The following is a 14,936-nucleotide window of genomic DNA, read 5'->3' as shown; positions in this document are numbered from 1 at the left end:
TTTCCCCATGGACAGAATCAAAGTCCTTGGGTGTACATTGCGGTTTTGCACAATTTCTATTTGTTCGACTTGTAAATCTGTACTAAAGAAGACAGTGATCATTAAAGGTCGAAACGTTTGCTTGACATTGGATTTATGCTGTGATTTATTTATTTGCGTCTGACATTCTGCGTGGCTTTTGAGTTCATTATTTCTTAATCTTAATTAGCTCGCAAGCTTAGAAAAAAAGATTTTGCTTACATAAAATTATATGCATACGTGCACGCAAAATAGAGTGTCATTTTGGGTACGTTCGGAAAAACTGTTCTTAGCGCTAGTTTCTATCTTTATTTTCTATCTTTATCATTCATTAAATGTAAGCAAGGATAAAATTATGCAAATAACGCTAATAGCATTTCTCTGAACATCTTTTATCTTTGTTAGCATTTACAAAACAACAAGGATAAAAAAATGCTATGGGCCACTCAAATGAGTGTTTTTGAACGTACTCTAATATGGATGCCGGGTAATGTCTAGAATCTCCCTATGGTCATACCAGCGCCGCTATCGTAAAATCTAGGAACTAATTCTATAGCTATAAGCCTTCTGGGTATCATTGTGCACTTCTATTTTGCGTGCACGTATGCATATAATTTTATACAAGCAAAGACTTTTTTTCAAAGCTTTTGATCTAACAATAAGTTTCAATAATTAAATGTTATTCTATCACATTGTCCAAAGAGTGACAGTGTTTCATTTTGCCCAGGAAACCTGTACAACTGTTAGATTAACTTATATTGTCGTGGCTTGACAGCTCTACGGTGAGGATAAGTGCAAATGTGAGTGATTATTATTGTACTTCTTAATTTTTTGTTGTTATTAACAGTAAATTGACCTTCATACTCTAGATTAACATGTATATTTTAATTCTGTAAAAGCATTTTCAATTCTGTAAACCCAATTCGAAGAAATCGTTTGCAAAAAAAATGTCGGTAATTTTGTTAGTCCAGCATCCCCTAAATAGCAAGATTTAAATTAGTTATAAAATAATCAATATAATAAATACATTTATTGCTGTTTATAATAAAAAAATGTGTTTATACATTAGAGAAAATATATGGCACGGTAAGTCATCTTGATATCATGGAAATATCGAAATGCGCGTAGATTTAAAACAAAAAAAAATTATTATTTTGTATCATAATATAAAATATATTTTGTCATATAAAAGTTGTGTGAATTTTTATGTAATAATAATATATCTTTCAAAAGAGTGAGAACGGCATTTGAAATTCGTGTATTAAAAAATAGAGAATAGAATAGAGAGTAGATTAGGCCTACGGGGGAAGTGGTTTTATAGTGGTTTTTACCACTATAAAAAAGCATGTCATGCTAATGTACCTTACAAAAGGTGGTGTGGAAATGATAGCACTTTATCATTTTGTTAACAATTAATACTTTTTTAAAAAGTTTTAAAAGTTTTATTGCCAAGAAACAAAGTGTCACAAGCCAATTTTAATGAAACTTTACATACATTTAGGAAACATAATTAGATGATTTTAGAAAATATCAGTTGCTGCCAATATATGGTTTTAAGGGATGAAATTAGTCCTTATGTGTAAAGCGATTTTTAACTTTTCTTTCTATATGTCGAAATCTATTTAAAATATAAAAAAATGTTTTATACAAAAGTTTCACAATAAAATTATTTTTATATTTATTCACGTCAATAATATTTTGTAAAATAATTTAAACAATTATTTAAACACATTTCTTTTAATAATTATTTTTTAAAAATGTTATTAACGTGAATGAATAGAGGTAATTTGACTGTAAATCTTTTGTATAAAACAATTTTTGATATCTTGAATAGTCTCCGAAATATAACGGAAAAAGCTAAAATCCGCTATACATATAATAAAGGATGATTTCACCCCTTGAAACCGAATATTCGCCGCAACTGATAGCTTCTAAAATCATCTAATTATGTTATCTAAATGTGTATAAAGTTTGATTAAAATTGGGGTATAACACCTCTTTTTTTTTTTTTTTTTTTTTTTTAACGGGGGGAAAATACTCATAGTACCCCGGGTTGGCTAGACCACGGGAGTGTGGGACTCGGGACGCGGTACCCCTCGCCGGCACAGACCGCTTGCGCGGCAGAAAGTTGGCGAGGCCCGGCCCGCCTACCCACTAAAAACCCACCGAGCCCATCTCGCCCCGTTGCGTGGAGGGACCGGGTTTGTAGACATACGCCAACGTCCCTCCACTGGGGATCGGAGCATGAAGCTCCCCGACGCGCCAGTTCGTCGGGTTGGGAGTCGGGCTTTGCTGGCCCAGCCGAAATACGTCAGCCAGTAGGGCCTAGCCCGACCCCGGGGATGCGGAGCGAGGCATCACGCACCCCCGCGCCCATTTAGGGCCATGGGGCCGCTCCCGACATATCGCCGGTGCGAGCCCCACGCCCAGGGACGAGCGGTCGCCGCCGCCCGCCCCACCACCTCCCGTCCACGGCGCTCGCGTGGCCGGGCCGGACACCAGGGGAGAGAACATCCTGCCTAGTGTCGGGCCCCATCGGCCTGGGCCCCATCCCGTCGCATCCCCCGAGCGCTAGGGGCAGCTAGGGACGGGCACCCGAGGAACGGCACTTAACGCCGCTTCCCCTTGCCGAGGACGGGCGGCCCCGGGGGGGTATAACACCTCGAGAAGTTCTCTTGTTAGCTTTTTTTATTTTGCTTTTAACTTCAACGTTACATTTCATCGCCAAAATGTAATGTTGACACCATAAACTTAAGTGGTACACAAAATATTGTTGTGAAATAACATTTTATACATAATTTATTGCTAAAATCTTTTGCTTTGCTAAATTGATGAGTATAAAATAGATTAAATTAAAGCAGGTAATAGATATTTGCTTTACAACAAAATTAATTTTTACTAACGAGGAATCTTTTAGAAGTGTCCACCTAAGATTTAAACGAGCTTTTAATATGTTGTAGTAATTAAAATAAGAGAAATGTATTTTTTTATATGTGCTTTAGTGCACTTTTAAGGGCGGAGCATTTCTTTGAAGAAAATCAGTTTTCTTCTTTTGAAGTGTATATCGTCGGAACTATAAGAGATAGAAAAAAATGTTTTGAGTAAAAGTTACATGGCTTATAAAGTACTTTATAACAATAATAAGAAATTAAAAAAAAAATTTTTTTTACATTATCCTGCTTGCCTGTTTTTTTGCAAAATTTTGATTTCTTTTTATAAGCAAAATAAAGCTTATTTTATTACGAATTTAATGATGTATGATAAAGTTATGTTCTGATATACCCATTTTTCAATGTTGTGCCCCTTGCACGTCACTTGTAAGTAAAAAGTTGAGATTGTGGAAAACAATCTACCATATTTTTTTTTATATTTTTAGTCTTTCAATCCATTAATCATATTGTCCACTTATCCGTGGACATTATGCATGATGGTTGGTTATTTTGATTAATTTGAACATTTTTGCTTTCATTAATTAAGTTTACCGAAACTAGGGGTTATTATGCATATTAATCCGTTGTTATGTATATTAACCGTATTAATCAAATTAACTGTAAATTAACGTATACACACACATATATATTTGAATTTTAGACATTTTGAGACAGTAACTCTGATATTTTTTGACATTTTTGGACAGTTCCCATAGAAATGAGTAATTGTTTTAATATTTAAGTCCACTATATTAATTTCGCCATCTTGAATTTTTAAAATCTGGCATCAGATACATAATCGGCAACTGAAAGAACCTATGGTACCAACTTTTGAAAAGATTCAATAAATATTTGTGTTATAAAGCGTTGTTAGTGTCATACTTTCTCAATGGTTGAGTGACCACTTTGACTCTATATCTCAGGAACCAATCGTATGCTCAATGTAAAATTTTTCTGTGAATGTCTTATCATAAGCTATCTTTTGACATAAAATTTGATTCTAAAATTGAGGTCTGAAAAATGGATAAAAAATTCACTTTTTTGCGGATACTTTTTTAAAATTTTAATAAATTTTTGTATGAAATTGCAAATTACAGATATTCTATAAAAGCGAATTAATGATATTTTACTGAAACTTATGAATTTTTTACGAAATTTTGATGAAATCACTAATCAAAATGTTCCAAGGTGAACGTAAAATTCAATAAAATATTATTGAAATTTTATTAAAATATTAAACATTAAATATTTTATAGAAGTACCTTTGTACATAGGTATATTTAGCAAGGAGTTATTTAATAACTTTTATTGAACGTATTACAGAGGTATTCGCTATGGAGACGGAGGACAATTCGTGGAACAACATCACACCGTACGATATTGACTTACACATTGATCTGAATTTGAACGCTTGCGATGATTTAAATGACGATGGGAACAAAAATTCTCCTGGCGGATCCGCCAAATCACCAACGATTCCAATACCTAAACAGTCGAATACCAGCGGTGCTAAATTAGTAACCGAGTTTAATAGTATCGGCTGCAACGTCGGCAGCAAAACTTCTAGTGAAGAGTTTACTTGCGTCAGCGTATACGCCACGAACATCCAATCTAATAGTAATCTCTCGGAAAATATCTGCAACATAGATACCAAGGAGGATAATTCTGCCGTGCCTTCTGCGGATTTCAATAACAAAAGCGACGCAATTACATCCGATGAAAACATACATCATTTGGATCATATTTACCGAAAATCCGTTCTAAGTGAATGCACGATTTCCGAGATGAGCGCAGAATCTGTTATTTGGTTATCTCATAGACTCGGACCAGTACTCACAGCGCGATTTTTGTCACGAAATCTTTTAAGAATGCTGACGTTATGTTATGCCGGAAAAGAAAATTTAACACCCATGGACAACGAGAATTTTATGCATCTGGAAGACGTTACATGGCAAAAACCAATATTAGCTGGCGATCAGAATGCTGCTAAAGTTTTAGAGTGTCTCACAGCTATTGCAGGTACGTATACAAAAACATTAGTTGTTAAATTAAGACTCTTATATAGCATTAGGAAAGCAATTCGTTATTTGTAATGAACTTTTTTTAGTAACTGTAATTTAACTTAGTTATTTTTTTCCATCTTTTTCCGTAACTCTAACTTAACATATCAGCATTACACTGATTGGTACACAATAAGAAATACACAATTAGAAATATCTTATATATCTTTCTAAGAAGTGACATAAGTCGACTAAGAAAGATCTACAATAATTTTATCTTTATTTTTCGTAGAATTTTATACAAAGACACACGCACGCACGCACGCACGCGCGCGCGCGCGCACACACACACACACACACACACACACACAATTTTTCATTGTTTAGATTTTTTTACATTAAGAAATAAAGATATCATTTTATTCTTGTTTAACATTAAACAAGAATAAAAAGATATTTCTAATATTTTTGAACGGGATCTTTTAGTGTGACAATTGATTTATCAAAGAAATATTTTAATATAAAAATCTCGTTTAAATAGCCATGTATATTAATAAAATGTTATGATGTATTGAATAATTTTGCATAATTCGAGTCAATTCAAATTTAAAAATAATAAGTAATATATGTGTAATTAAATGTTAAAAAGTAAAAATGCCTTATAACAATTATCGGCTATTGTGTATTGGTATTTTAGCGTTACTACATAACGACGGACTACTAAACGAATGATTTCATAAGTAAGAATACGTCACTTAATAACAAAAATAATACGGGATAGCAGTAATGCTTACAATAGTCATAGTTTTACTTTCTAAGGTTAGAAATTTAAGAATTTTATATTAAAAATAACAACGCATTAAAATATTACAAGAAATTAATAGAAAATTAATGAAATAGTAACTGCTTGTTACTTTTCAATTTCAGTAACTTGTAACGATAACTAATTACTTTATAAAAAAAAGAAACTGTAATTGTAACTAATTATTTTTTGAAAGTAATTTTCCCAATACTACATAGTATGTAATATGTCAGTAATATTACAATATTTAAATAAATTTGTAATAAAATATTATAAATTAGGATGTAATATAACGAAGAAAATTTTATGGAAATATTACGTTACGATATTTTACTCGTACAATATAATATTACAGTTATATTATTGAGATACAATACGATATATCACAATATAAATTTCTGTAATATTTGCATTATATTGCATTTTGATATATGATTTTGAAATATTACTGCAATAGCGTACAAATGTCACAGTATGACAAAATAATATGGGGTACCGCTGATGGACGTGATACCGTTCTATTTCTCATAATTAAAACATTATAAGAAGATCGCATACATTAATAGGGAGATCAAATCATCTCCTATGTCAATATACACGGTAGAAAATTAGCACTTTGGGTTCAACAAACCGTGAATGACTCATTTGTACACCGGATCGACGATGACCAGATATTTCAATTGAATTTGTTACTGAAATTGTTACTACATTGATGACTCCAAAGTTGAGTCAAAACGTTCATTTTTGTTATCGTTTTATTTAAGATGAATAAATATCTATAATTATATTAGTAATTGTGATTGCGCACCTATACCCGCGCTGACTCTCATTGGCCTTTTTTTGAATTTTTTATTATTTTAATTAAAAAATTATAATATAATAAAATAATATAGTAACATAATATTTTAATGAAATAACGAAATGATGCTTTTGAAGGTGAGTTCTAAAATTGGGCTTCGAGAGAAAAGTAAATAAATTAATTATGTATAGAAAAGTCGTTATTATATGGTATATCATTTTGTTTTCGGATAATATGTCTTAAACATTAAAAATACAATTTTTTCAAAATGAATACAAACTAGAAAATGTTTTTTATTATATATTTTCACAATACTGTTTTGTATTTTATAATAATAATTAATACACTAGGCAACAAAATTATTGCAACACTTATTTATACCAAAATTTTGCACAACTTCAAATAATCCTAACTTCGTTAAAAATGATCGTACTTGAATTTTTTTCTTTATTTTAAAGCTTGTAACGATACGCTCCTCCACCGTCCGTGCGCCTCCGTTCCGTCCACCGAACGACAACCGAACGTAGCCAGGGACCACGTGCGCGCACGAATACGTCACTTCACCGTGCGACCACGCGGCAACACGCGCGCCGATCGCGTGGCGTTCCGTAACGCTCCCACTCCGGCTCAGCCGACTGAGCGCGCGGATTGGCTTGCTCAGCCGCGCGTTCGGATATATAAGCCGGCAGTGAGAACGCACAAGGCAGATCCGTCCGACTATCCGACCCGTCCACATACCGAGCATTCTCGATCGCTTCCTTAAGACGAGCATTCTCGTCGCACTCCAGTATCCTCGACGGGCATTCCCGTCGGTAACCCGGCCGAGTATCCTCGACCAGTCAACCCAGATATCCTCGACGAGCATTCTCGTCATCATCACCGGCCGAGCATTCTCGACCAATCACGTCCGAGATCCTCGACGAGCATTCTCGTCATTCTCACCGGCCGAGCATTCTCGCCGTCCTTACTGCCAAACCGACGAATCTCGTAACCTAGCCATCGACAGGGCACAAGCAACCTGTCGATCGAGCGCCCCACTTGCACGGGGCGCGCTCGGGCGAATCGCGGCGGCGACCGCGCCGGCAACAACCCGCACTTGCGCACGCGCTTACACCACCGCGCTAGTCACTCCCGCCGCGCCCCGCGACTCCCCCCCGACCGTACGGGCGTACAGCCCGCATAGCTCACCGCGTAGTTTAGGCTACATCTGTAAATAAATAGTTAAGTTCTTCCGTCTAGATGTAAACCGCGTTTTCTGAAGTCATTCTGCCGCAATCCGATACCGGCGATTGGCTGGACGCCGACAAGCTCTCTTTACTTTCGATATCTCTTTATATTTGTTATCTCTTTATTTTTGATATCTCTTTGACTATCGTTATCTCTTTTATTTTCTCGCATGTCCATTTTGTCAACTCTTTTGTAATTATTATATCTTTAATAAATCATTCTCTATCTTTTGCTACGTAAAACATTGGGTATAATCATTACGGACACCTGACCCACCGACGAGCCTTATCCGGCCCGATCCCGAAATTCCCGCACCGCACCGAACCGACCGAAACCGCGTACCGTTACAAGCTTAAAGTCTCTACTTTAAGGTGCATTTGGTCAATTTTGAATTTCTGTTTTCTTCTTTCCGTTGTTTCTTTAAAAGTAAGGACGTGTTTTGTTTCCAAACATTTGGATAGTTTGACGCACTCTACGGGCTAGGATAAATTTTTTTGCAAATTCACGATAGCTATTGTAAAATTTGGAGTTTTCCCTGCAAATTGAAAAAAAATCAGTTTTGTACAATTTCTTTTAAGGAGTTAGGATGTATCAAAGTTATGTATGCATTTTTGTCAGTTATCGCCAGCATTACCCGGATTTTGATTTGTCTCATTGATGATGAAGCGATCTTTTTTAGCTGACGTTATTTGTCTTTGATTTTATGGAAATCAATGTAAATTATTACATTTCACACCGTTTCTCTGAATCATGCAAGAACTGTAAACACCAAAATTCTATATAAACGTATATTTATTTTTTACTGTATTTATTTAAGAAGCAAACGATAAAGTTGTAACAATGCCTAGTTTGAACAAAATTCAAACTGTGGGCAAATTATTAATCTTTTAGAAGAATTGAATCAAAGTTATGTTGCAAGGAAAATAGACGTTCACCGATCCTCTATCTCTCGAGTTTGGGCTTGTTATCAAGAAACAGGCGGATTTCGTCGAAGAAGAGGACAAGGTTGAAGATAAATAGCGTCAGCTAGAGAAGATTGCTTCATCATTAATGAGAAAAATCAAAATTCGGGTAATGCTGGCGGTAACTGACAAAAATGCATACATAACTTTAATACATCTTAATTCCTCAAAAAAAAATTGTACGAACCTGATTTTTTTTCAATTTGCAGGGAAAGCTCCAAATTTTATGATGGCTATCGTGACATTTGCGAAAAAAATTTATCCTATCCTGTGGAATGCGTCAAGTTATGCAAATATTTGGAAACAAAACACGTCTTTACTTATAAAGAAACAGCCAAAAAAGAAAAACAGAAATTAAAAATTGACCAAATGCACCTTAAAGTAGAGACTTTAAGCTTTAAAATAAAAAAAAATTTTCAAGTACGATAACTTTTAACGAAGTTATAATTATTTGAAATTGTGCAAAATTTTGGTATGAGTGTCGCGATAATTTTGTTACCTAGTGCATTTTTACATAATCCAAAGAGAGCGCCTGAGAAATTGGGCCTCAAAACTGTCACAGTAGGTAGCAGAATGTAAACATGACTTTATAGGGAAAGATATATTAAAAAATACTTTAGAATGATTGAAACCTTTACTACAGACTCGCAAGGTCACAAGTAAATTGTGATGTTATTGAGATTATCAGAAGATAAGAAAGATTATCAGGACGTATGTGACGTGATGATATCATTATGATCTATTCTATGATATCAAGTTTATGTTAGAACAATTTCGCAGTGAGATACAATTTTTATCACATTTGCAATGTTACGGAGACATCATCATAATATGAAATATGATATTATAACTATTCAAATTGTATCACGTATATGTACTACATGGGCTGAAAAGTCCCGGGATTTTTCAGTAGGTGGCGCCATTAGAAAATTAACTGTGGGGACTAGCCACAATAATATTTATGTTCATGAGGTTGTTCGCTTAATGAGTACGCGAATTGTTAAGTAACAATACAAGTTTATTACAAGAAACCGAAATACATAATGACGCAACTTAACACTACTTCTCGCGAAGGCGAAGAAACGCGTAAGCTCAACGAGAGCTGACGAGAGAGTCTGTGTAACCACGACTAACTCAAACAAGTGAGCGACGGCGCAAGCAGGCAACGAACGTGCCTGGCTTCCCTAGACTCTAACTTACTAGGCGGGTAGAAGGGGAACCAGCCAGTTGCTACATACTCCCCCCCCCCCCCGAGTGTTAACGAAGGAAGAATAATACATAAAAGTATGAGTTTGAACGCTAACTAAAGGATTACAATATAGTTATAACGCAGGGCTCACAAATTAATAAAGTTAAAACTAATGTTAGACCTATCGGCTAATTACAATTAGGTTTCGGAGAAACGCTGTATATCACGGATATAAACTAAAAAGAGTTAAATAACTATTTAGTTAAATTAAATTGCACGCGTTTTTTCTGCGCGGGATAAGTCTTAATTGAACTCGGTTGACGTTCTACCGCAGGGGAACGATTGTTAGATTGAGTTGAAGTTGAAGGGAAATTCGCGGAAGGAGTTTTGCTAACGTTATCTAATAAGAAGTGTGCGGGTTTTAACCGTTCCACCGAGACGCTTACGGGTCGATTATTAATTTCAATCGTATAAATTTTGTCGGTATTCCGTTAGATAACCTCGAAAGGACCAGAATACGGTTGTTCCAAAAGTTACTTGATGCGCGCCTAGAATACATTTAGAAGAATTTAAAAATAACCCGTATTATTTTAACCTTTGAAACACCGTGCGAAGATGATTCTTATGCCCTTCCTCAGATAAAGAAGCATATCATCAATAAGAATATCATCAATATACATGTAAACGAAATCTAAGTCTTTAAGAGCGCAGTTAATGTAACGCTGAAAAAACTGGGTTGCATTACGCAAGCCAAATGCCATAAAAACAAACTCGAATAACCCGAATGGGGTGATGACTGCTGTTTTAGGCACGCCTTTTCTAGCCACCGGTATTTGGTGATATGCTTTAAAGAGCTCAAGGACGGAAAAGACTGTTTTACCTGCTAGATTTGCAGAGAAATGGAAGTGGGGGATCGGATATTTATCTGGTACGGTTATAAAATTTAACCGGTGATAATCGCCACAAATACGCCATTCCCCGCTTTTTTTACGGACTAAATGAATTGATGAAACCCAAGGGCTATTAGAAGGCCTACAAATGCCTAGTTCTACGAGGCGCTTGAATTCCGCTTTTGCCGCTGCCAGTTTATCTGGCGCCAAACGTCGAGGACGTTCTGCAACGGGAGGACCAGTAGTCAGAATGTGGTGTTCCACATCGCGAATTCCGGAAGGAACTAATTGACTAATTCCCATAATTTCTGGAAATTCCAGAAGAATGCTTGTGTAAGCAGAGTTACGGTTAACTGTAAAGATTCTAATAACCGGAACGGAATAGATTTTGCCTGTAGAAAAGATCTTGTTGCTCGTATTAATAAGTCTGCGTTTGTGTAAATATACCAGAAGTTGGTAATGTTTAAGACAATCCGCACCCATGATCGCATGAGGTACCGCGGCGATGCAAAAATTCCATGCGATGGGTCGTCGAAGACCAAGATTTAACGTAAGGCGACGTTCGCCATAAGTATTTATAAAGGAATTATTAGCCGCAAGTTTAAGATCCGACGGATTTTTCCTATCGGAGAGTGACGCAGGAAGAAGCGATATTTCCGCGCCTATGTCAATAAGAAATTGACGACCTGTAACGCGATCGTAAACATTGAGACGGTTTCCGTTTCCCCCGTCTCCTGCAACTGTCTCCGTGCGAGGAGAGGGTTTTAATTTTCCGGCTTTTCCGGTTTATCTAGCCACGTACAGGGCTTGCGATAGGATGTCGCTTTTGCACCGTATTTCTTATGAATAAAACAAAGGCCTGACTTCTTTGCCTCTGACGCACGCGCGGGACAACGACCTTGAGAAAGGGAACATCTCCGTCGCAATTTGGACATTTCTTTATTTAAAAGCGAGAGTTGCTTGGTGAGTTGCGATAATTTCTCATCAACGCTAGTTGCGGAATCGGCGGTTTGCGGTTTTGCTTTATTAACCGGCGCGACAACTGGCATTACCGACATGCTCGAACTATTTATTTCCACTAATCTATCGGTAATTTCGGCCAATTTTTGTAAGTCGGGCTTGTTTGTCGCGGTCAAAATCGCTTTATGAGTTTCCGGCAATTGTTCGATGAACAACGACTTAAGCACTGTATTACCACATTGGCTATTATTTAAGTTCTTCATGTGGTTTAACAAATGAGACGGTTTTTGATCGCCTAATACTTGACTTTTTAATAATTTGCGCAAACGCGTTTTTGGCGAGATTGCGTACACTGCCAAAATACGCTCTTTAAGTAATTGATATAAATTTTTGGGAGGCGGGTCGGCCATCACGGTTACGTGAGCGACTATCTTTTGATCGATACCGGTTAACACGAAATCTGCTTTTGTTTGATCAACCGTAATTCTAGTGATGCGCAATGTCGCTTTGACCTGGATAAACCATGCTTCGGGCGAGTTTTTCCAAAATGGCGGAATTTTTGGCACGCGGTAATTTTCCACGCGCGGCATTTCGTTGTCGGTTATGATGACGCTGGTAAATGCTATCGAAATGAAGATCAACGTTAGACGCGAACGCAGGATAACGAAAAGAATGCCCTTTTCGGTAGTTGACACGCAAAATCTTGCATTAAATACGCGCACTATGAATGCAACGATGTAGTGATGTTGCTATGCGATTACTTCGCACGGGGGTCGATTTGAAATGCCGGCTACAGGAGACGTGCGGTTGCACGCACTGATAAGAAAAATGAGACAGTACGTTATAGTACGAAGGTCTAAATGTCTGCGAAGGTCCACGATGAGTCGCTGAACCGGGTGAGACTCGCCGACGGACAGGAAACAACCTCGCCAGGGACGATTTTCCGGTGGACGGGCTGTCTCTGCGTCGAAATGGCGCGTCGTCTTTTACGATTTCGACGAATGGCGCGAGGCGCCTGTTGCCAAGGAAGATCTCGAAGATCTCGCCATCTGCATCGAGCTATGACGGCTGCGATGAGTTGTAGTAAGCCACGATAAGCTGCTGGATCGAATAAGGCCAGCCGATGGGTCGGAAACGACCTCGTCAGGGAAGAAAATCCGTTGCACGGGTCGTCCGTAGAAACACTATGGCAGTAACGGCCTTGTCAAATAGAGAGTCGTCTCTAAGGGCTTCGCCCAATGGCGTGCTGCTGCACAAAATGATTTTGCCGGCCGGCGCCTGGTCTTGAAAAATGGCACAATAGTCTTAACAGGCTCACTAATTATGCGTCGCCATCGTGAACAAGCTGTACATTTTATCTGAAACAGACGAAAAGTCGTCGCGTGTCCCTCGCCTCTGTGCGGAAGGCACGCAACAGACCTCGCGAGAATGATCTCGAACACGCACTACGCGAACGACGACATCACGTCGGGGTCACCAATTGTGGGGACTAGCCACAATAATATTTATGTTCATTAGGTTGTTCGCTTAATGAGTACGCGGATTGTAACAATACAAGTTTATTATAAGAAACCGAAATACATAATGACGCAACTTAACACTACTTCTCGCGAAGGCAAAAAAACGCGTAAGCTCAACGAGAGCTGAGGAAAGAGTCTGTGTAACCACAACTAACTCAAACAAGTGAGCGACGGCGTAAGCAGGCAACGAACGTGCTTGGCTTTCCTAGACTCTAACTCACTAGGCGGGTAGAGGGGGAACCAGCCAGTCACAACATAACATTATTTATTTCGAGGGGTTCATCTGTCACTAGTTTATGTGTGAAGTTTCATGACATTTTGTTCATTTGTTTACAAGTTACAGTCGTTTAAGTGTCGCTATCTTCGCTTTCGTAAAGAAAAAATGGAAAAACAGGAATATCGCATATTGATCAAATATGCGATGTTTTTTGATGGGAAAAATTCCTGAACAATCAATGAAATGGTTGAAGAAATGCTATCCCACATCTGCTCCTTCGAAAACAACAATTTATCGATGGTTTAGTGAATTTAAAGTCGTACAAGTACCGAAAACGCACCTCGCTCTGGAAGACTAAAAAAGGCTACGAATCCGGAAATCGTAAAGCAAGTGCATCGAATCATTTTTAATGATTGTAAAGTGAAGTTGCGCGAGTTAGCTGAGGCCGTTGGTATCTCAAAAGAACGGGTGGGATACATTTTGCACGATGTTTTAGATATGAAAAAGCTATCTGCGCGATGGGTGCCGCGTTTGCTGACCGTCGACCAAAAACAGCAGCGCGTTGATAATTCAACGGCCGGTTTGGCGTTGTTGCAGCGTAATCGAGCGGATTTTTTTCGACGTTTTGTGATGATGGATAAAACGTGGATCCATTATCATACGCCTAAGTCCAATAGGCAGTCTGCAGAGTGACTGAAAAGCCACAAAAACCGACCAAAGTGGCTAAAAGACCAACGCTTGGCCAAGAAGATTTTGGCCTCTGTTTTTTGGGATGCACATGGCATAATCTTCATCGATTACCTGCAGAAGGGAAGAACATTTACGGGAAAGTATTATGCAGCGTTATTGGACAAACTGAACAACAGAATAAAGCAAAATGACCCCATGGCAAAGAAAAAAGTTCTGTATCATCACGATAACGCACGTCACACGTCCTTGAAAGCGATGGCCAAATTGAACAAATTATGATTCGAATTGGTTGCTCACCCGCTGTATTCTCCAGACTTGGCCCTTAGCTACTATTATCTGTTCCCAAACCTTAAGCGGTGGCTCCAGAGAAAGAGATTTACATCGAATGAGGAAGTTATCGCGGAAACCGAGGCAAATTTCGAAGGCTTGAACGTTTCGTACTACAGAAAGGGCATCGAAATGTTGGAAAATTGCTATACCAAGTGTATCGCACTCGAAGGTAACTATGTTGAGGAATAAATATAACTTTGTTCAAAAAACGCTTGTTTTTATTAAAAATTCCGGAACTTTTCAGCCCATGTAGTATGTATCAATGTTACTTAAGACAATGTTTTATAATTTAAGTCCTTGTCTTTAATAACGCATAAAAATTATCTTATGTCTCAAGTCTTAAGTCACAAACATAATTGCTTGTTAATTTAAAACTTGAGACACAAAATAGTTATACAGTGT

The 14,936-nt window shown here is 37.5% G+C and overlaps 2 protein-coding genes across 4 annotated transcripts in view; one reads left to right on the top strand and one right to left on the bottom strand.

The window, feature by feature from the left end:
• Positions 1-5,316, top strand: part of LOC105197967 (WD repeat-containing protein 81) — a 190,097-nt gene extending 184,781 nt beyond the window's left edge. For 2 of the 3 annotated variants that reach the window (XM_039459434.1, XM_039459433.1), the window contains one exon: positions 4,272-5,316. In XM_039459434.1, coding sequence (XP_039315368.1) covers positions 4,272-5,041 — 770 coding nt within the window. In that variant the 3' untranslated portion in view covers positions 5,042-5,316. The remainder of the gene's footprint in view (positions 1-4,271) is intronic. The other variant, XM_039459435.1, reaches the window with a different exon arrangement.
• A 5,201-nt stretch (positions 5,317-10,517) lies between these two features.
• On the bottom strand, positions 10,518-12,367 carry LOC120359939. The gene is made up of 2 exons (XM_039459415.1): positions 11,620-12,367; positions 10,518-11,503 (listed from the first exon to the last, which is right to left on the bottom strand). The coding sequence occupies exons 1-2, from the start codon at positions 12,365-12,367 to the stop codon at positions 10,518-10,520; spliced, it is 1,734 nt and encodes a 577-aa protein (XP_039315349.1).
• Between the last annotated feature and the right edge of the window lie 2,569 nt (positions 12,368-14,936).

The sequence above is a fragment of the Solenopsis invicta genome, unplaced genomic scaffold, assembly GCF_016802725.1.
Source record: "Solenopsis invicta isolate M01_SB unplaced genomic scaffold, UNIL_Sinv_3.0 scaffold_38, whole genome shotgun sequence".
Lineage (NCBI taxonomy): Eukaryota > Metazoa > Arthropoda > Insecta > Hymenoptera > Formicidae > Solenopsis > Solenopsis invicta.
This window is presented reverse-complemented; position numbering and strand designations above follow the sequence as displayed.

What these genes read in the sequence shown, in the direction of transcription:
- LOC120359939 (XM_039459415.1), bottom strand. Translation starts at nt 12,367, where the DNA reads ATGCCGCGCGTGGAAAATTACCGCGTGCCAAAAATTCCGCCATTTTGG. An exon ending in GACATCCTATCGCAAGCCCT is followed by an intron (nt 11,504 to 11,619) that starts GTACGTGGCTAG and finishes ATCGCGTTACAG; the next exon opens with GTCGTCAATTTCTTATTGAC.